This window comes from Sinocyclocheilus anshuiensis, unplaced genomic scaffold (genome assembly GCF_001515605.1).
Source record: "Sinocyclocheilus anshuiensis isolate Anshui unplaced genomic scaffold, SAMN03320099.WGS_v1.1 scaffold1574, whole genome shotgun sequence".
Classification (NCBI taxonomy): Eukaryota; Metazoa; Chordata; class Actinopteri; order Cypriniformes; family Cyprinidae; genus Sinocyclocheilus; species Sinocyclocheilus anshuiensis.
In genome coordinates, this window is record NW_015547706.1 from 25,945 (window position 1) to 32,203 (window position 6,259).

A 6,259-nucleotide genomic window follows, 5' to 3' on the forward strand; every position below is an offset into this window, starting at 1 on the left:
TTTAGCAAATGGCTGCAATATAACAAAGAGTGAAAAATTGAAGGGGGTCTGAATACTTTCCGTACCCACTGTATATATATATATATATATATAAATAAATAAATGAATTAATCATCATGATAAATGAGTAATGAGGTTTGCTGTCGAGGAGATTAATAACTCCACCACTCTTTTACCCACTGTTTCTCTGGGCTATGAATGTTTGACCATTGTTCTAATACAAAGAATTTCCATTCAGTCTTAAGTTTTATCTACTTATGCAGCAGATATAAATTTGATTTCATTTGAATAAAGACTACATGGCTTTATTTTAGCTGTCTGTTGACAGTTTTGAAAGTAGGATCTAAGAATTTTTTTGTGTAAGTTAATTATGTAATTGGTATTTTGTAATTCACAGTCAGTTTATGGAAATTATAATGTGTTCAGTTTTCAGGCTACGTTAATTGTTTGAGGGCACTGATCTTAGTTTATAGAAATGTGTAAATTATGTTTTTAAAAACAGTGTAAAAAAGTTAACTTTAACACATTTTCCTGTTCCTTAAAGGTTCCTTTCTCAAACTGCTCTGTTGAGTGTAAGGCGGGATATTCAAGGCAACCTGAAGGTTTTCATAGCTGCTGTTTTACATGTAAAAAATGTCCATGTAACAGCTATGTAGATTTTTCTAGTAAGTACCTTAGGAGGTGATCAAGACATCTTGGTATTTAAAAAGATGAGAAAAAAAAGAAAATTCTATCTGATTTACTTCACCTCATGTGATTTCAAACCTCTATCTATCTATCTATCTATCTATCTATACTAAAAAAAAATGATTCTTGGCACAATTTTTTAAGTATTTGCATCTATTTGATTTTATTTAAATAATCGTTTAAAAAAAAATATGTACTCCGATTACATAGAATCAATATAAATCTGTTAACTGTCAAAACTATTAGATTTAATCAGTTAAAAATTATGAATAGGGTTTAAATACAGATGGCTCTGAAACAAGTCAGATCCAGTTAGTTAAATTGCATGAGATTGGTTTACATACAAATGGAATCGTTTACCATTCCAGGGCTCGAAATTAACTTTTTTACTTGGTAGCACTGCTGCTCCCAACTTCAAAAAGTTAGGAGCACCAGCAAAAATTTAGGAGCACTCACCAAAAATTTATGAGCATCACAACTACAAATTATATATTAACAGAATTTATCCTTACATTCTTAACTTTAATGCAGATTTTGTATTGGTTAATATTAGCTGTCAATCTCTCAGTGACTGCTTTATGCTAACTACCGCGAGAAAAAGAAAGGGCTGAAGAAGAGAGAAAATTCAAAGAACACTGACAGATTTATTTTGTAAACAACCTAAAGTTAAGCTCTTCTTTGGCGTGGGTTAGGATGGTGTATGCGGTGTTAAATTTTACATTCAGCTCTGCCAACTGCACCGAACGGCTGGCAGCTAGGGGTGTGCGATATTGACAAAAAATTATATGTTGATATTTTCTGGGATTTTATCGATAACAATAATTTGAAAAAAAGAGTGTTACTGTGCTGATATCTTAAGGACTACAGTGGACAGCTGACTCATACAATTTTTTATATTCTTCATATTCTGTGTGGTGGTCAGTTCACAGCAGTGACAGAAATGAATCTTTTCCAATAAGTTTAAATAGATTTTTAGCTTTTATGGCCATTTTACCTTTATAAAGCCATTTTTCTATAAGTGTGCATTATCTTTTGAGTCAAATTCTTACATTTAATCAGTAAATGTGATATTGATTAACTATATCAGGGATAGGCAACGTCGGAGTGCCACTGTCCTGCAGAGTTTAGCTCTAACCCTAATCAAATACACCTGAACAAGCTAATCAAGGTCTTCAGGATAACTAACGCTACAGACAAGTGAGTTTTTTTTCAGGGTTGGAGCTAAACTCTGCAGGACATCGGCACTCGGCACTAATCTAACCTAATAGACTTCATGTCATGTATGCGTGCACTCTCTGTAGGTGTGTTTTGTTTGGATTTTGCAATATACTCGATAATGTCAAACCGCACATCGTAAAACAACAATTACGAAATGTGTAGATTCGGTGGCGAACGCTGTTACCTGCAAACTCCGTCCCACAGGCTTTACAGTGAATGCAGTGCATAGAACCATTTTCTTAGCGGACCCACTAGAAGTCTTTCAACCACTCTCTCCGAAAACTGTACACCTTCTGTTCGGCTGGTGGATCAACATTCACCACATGATCGCTATCACCAGCACCATTATTTGTAACTTTAGGTGGTTCACAAAAGAAATCTGTCAGTGTTTCTTTTTTTATTTTCTCTCTTCTTCAGCCTTTTTCATTCCCCGCGGTAGTTAGCTCCCTGTCACCTGACAGCGGAAAGCAGTGACTGGGTGATTGACAGCTAATATTAACCAATCTAAAATCTGCATTAAAGTTAAGAATGTAAAGATGAAGTTTAATTGGTTATGTAGCCTAACGTTTCATAGAACGGCAGACAGGTCACCGTATCAACACTCAGAAGGCACATACTCTGAACGTTTGTAGAGAAATTAAAACAGGTCGCATGACAACAATTATATGCACTCGCACAAATGCTCCCAAATATATTTTGAGGTCGCACAGATTAAATTTCGGGAGCATATGCGACCAAAATGGTCGAAATTTCGAGCCTTGCATACTCCAGTCGGTAGGTGGCGGTACTGCACAATGGCGTGTCTAAAGTAGTAATGCACATGCAAATAAAAAAAAGCATCGCCAGAAGAAGCGTTCTTCTGAATCTCCTTACCATTTTGCATTGGAGCAGCCTGGATCATAATCTATTTGCAAGGTAAGATATATCTTATATGTACTCAGTGTATATTATTTGACAGATTTTATTGTATATACATGTATTATTAGTGCGGTTGATATCATATTACACTAATATCAATGCACGGACTATCGTTTATTTCACTAGCTAACTAATGGTACTAATTAGGGCTGGGTTGAAATCTGTTTTTCGATTTTAATCGTTTCTCATTGTGACAGTGATCTCATTGTAAATCCTAAGAATCGATAGATGCTGTTTTCACTTGATGCGTGAACAAAACTTAATGAAACATAATACATCACAGTAAGTTTTGTTACTTGTGTTATGAAACAAAGTGTCAGATTTCAGATTCTGTCAATTGTATCACTAAAGTTAAACAGTAAATTCAGTTTTGTTGTTAAATGTAACGTGAAAGATAATTTTAGCACCTCAGTTTAAGCAGCAGTGCAGAACTCGCATGAATTGATCATCTCTTCCTCTTTACTTCTTGTTGTTGTGTTGAAAGAAACAGAACATCCTACCAGAATGAATCACATTTCATGTAATCGCTCAGTCAGAGTTTCAAGACGTCAAAGAAACGGCTCGTAAACAATGTCACAGAAAAGCCATTGAGTGAGTATAAACTCTAAACTAGGTTACTTATCTAGAAAAAAAAATAAAAAATAAAAAGGATAATTTTGCTAAATATATGCACTAGATGACATTCATTATATTTTGTACTTAACCTGTTCTTCAATATGTAATGTAATTTTGAATAAATTAGTCTTAAAAAACAAGTAATGACATCCACTGTTTAAATGTTTGTATTTCAGAAAACTGGAGAAAAAAAACAATATCATTAGAAATGTATTATTTAAAAAATAATAATAATAATATAAAAACAGCCTTACATGCAATTTAAAGGTTTCTTTACAAGTCACTCTAATATACTAAAGTACCAATTGACAGGGTTTATTGTATAGTTACAGCATTAGTTGAGCGAGATTTTTAACTCAGCTTTAGCTTTATGTCTGAGTAAATCAATGACTAATGTCGTGTTTTTGGGATCTTGTTGTTCTGCATGTTTGAGAATGAAGACTAAAATCAACTGCAATTACATCCCGAGGAGTCCAAGTATCTACCTCAATGAAGACATGGAGACACTCATTAAAGAATATGTGGTAAGTGTATGCCAACCTGCTCTTTTTACATTATAAATGTCTTATGGATATATCTACATTGATAGTTATGTTAATTTTCTTATTGGCATCACAGTCTCACTTTGCCCATGTGTGTGTAGTATGCAACAAATTAGCTCATTTTTGATTTGATAAAACTCACTATCTCTTAGTAGAGGTAACTAAGTTAGTATGACGAATATTGTTTTGTTTCTTTTGCATTTATTTCTGCAGTATGGTTGATTGTGGCAAAAATGTTTGAAAATAGTGTTTAACATTAATGTGCATGTAAATATGAAGGCACTTTTTGTTTTTTGTTGTTGCACACAAGTGTATGAACACTGTGTAGTATGTCTTGCTAACTCATATATAGCCAAATGTTTTGAAGCCTTAATAAATTGATATAATGTACCAGGGTGGTCTTGCTGTTCTTTTTTTGTGTGTTGTAGTTAGATTTTGTTGTAGCACAGTGTGATTGGGTGGGGTAGGATTAAATATATGAAATACGTTGGGTTTATTGATAAAATTATGTAAATGTGGTGCATTTTAAGTACATTGGGTTTATTACCTAATAATACAAATACACGTTTCTTATGCATTTAAAAAAAAATTTATTTATTGGCACTATTACATAAATCTTATTACTTTCTTGTTTCATTTACATAAGGTTGGCAAATTTGCATCACAAAAGTTTATTAGTTTAAGTTAAAAATATGTAATCAAAATAGATAGAAATTTTATATGCAATTGAAATACATAAATCTTAAGAATTGGGCCTAAATATTTTTTTGAGTCTCTATCTATCTATCTATCTATCTATCTATCTATCTATCTATCTATGTATATACAGTGGACTAAATCCCTTAAAGGACTATCCCTTTAAGCTTCTTCAGTCCATTCTATCACCATAATACTTTACTGGAGTTATTGGTGCTTTTTGAAGTGTGATTTGAAAGCAAAATATTTTCCCACATTAATTTACTTTTATTATGGCTTTTAGCAAAATACTACTACTAAACATTTAAATATATTATTTTACTGTTTTTTTTCAGGGGACCCCTATACATGTTTTCCATGTGCAGAGAGTGAATGGTCTGATGAGGGCAGCACGACATGTAAGACACGTTCTGTTGTCTATCCTCAGTTCACAGAAATCCCCTCCATCATTGTCATGATTTCAACTGCATGCCTAATTATTCTCCTTTTTGCCGTATTTTGCCTTTTTGCTTACAATTATGATACACCAGTGGTAAAGTCTGCTGGTGGCAACATGTGTTTCCTCATGTTGACCAGTTTGATTCTGTCTAGCATAAGTGTGTTCTTTTTCTTTGGAAAACCCACATCTGTATTTTGCCTCCTGAGAAATGCCATATTTACATTTTTCTTTACTGTCTGTATTTCCTGTTTGACTGTCCGTTCCTTTCAAATTGTTTGTGTTTTTAAAATGGCTGCTCAGTTCCCTAAAGTGCACAGCCTTTGGGTAAAACACAATGGCCAGTGGCTCTTCATTGCATTTTCTTCTTTCATTCATTTAATTTCTTGTGTGATATGGATGACTATCAATCCTGTCAAGCTCATTGCTGACTCATGGACTTTTAAAGACCAGATTATGCTCATTTGTGAAATGGGGAACACTCTAACATTAACCATAGTCGTGTTCATAAGTTGGTTTCTTGGTTTCCTGTGTCTCCTGTTTTCTTACATGGGAAGAGATTTGCCGAAAAATTACAATGAGGCCAAATCAATAACTTTTAGTCTCATTTTGTACTATCTGACCTGGATTGCATATTTCACTGCATACCTCACTATCAAAAGCAAATACATTGTAATTTTAAATGCAGTTGCCCAGATATCCAGTATAAATGGAATTCTCTTCAGTTATTTCATACCAAAATCTTACATCATAATATTTCAACCACAGAAAAATACATCCACATACTTTCAAACATCTATTCAGAATTACACCCAAACCATTAGTAGGTCTTAGACATTAGTCTTTGTGTATAGAGACTTACATCTTAAACTCTGTGTTAGTGGTTTAGATTCTTTGCTATTATATTACCACAATGTTAAAGAAGCTAATAGGCAAATAGAATGGAAGCTAATAGACAAATAGAATGGAAGCTAATAGAATGGAAATCTGTTCTGGGGTTCAGTTTGCATTTGAGTTTTTTTGAGAATAAAAGAGTAATTTAAATACTTATAAAGCTTTAAATAAATGTGATATAAACAGGCTTCCCGTTTATTTTATTTACTTTTTTTTTTTTACTTGGACACTAAGTCATTTTGAAAATGTTCCT

At 33.2% G+C, this 6,259-nt stretch overlaps 1 protein-coding gene across 1 annotated transcript in view; it reads left to right on the top strand.

Annotated features, from left to right (window-relative positions):
- Nucleotides 1-5,946, top strand: part of LOC107703982 (taste receptor type 1 member 1-like) — a 9,509-nt gene extending 3,563 nt beyond the window's left edge. Inside the window, exons 5-6 of the mRNA XM_016506795.1 lie at nucleotides 545-665; nucleotides 5,012-5,946. Coding sequence (XP_016362281.1) covers nucleotides 545-665; nucleotides 5,012-5,946 — 1,056 coding nt within the window. The remainder of the gene's footprint in view (nucleotides 1-544; nucleotides 666-5,011) is intronic.
- Nucleotides 5,947-6,259: the final 313 nt, after the last annotated feature.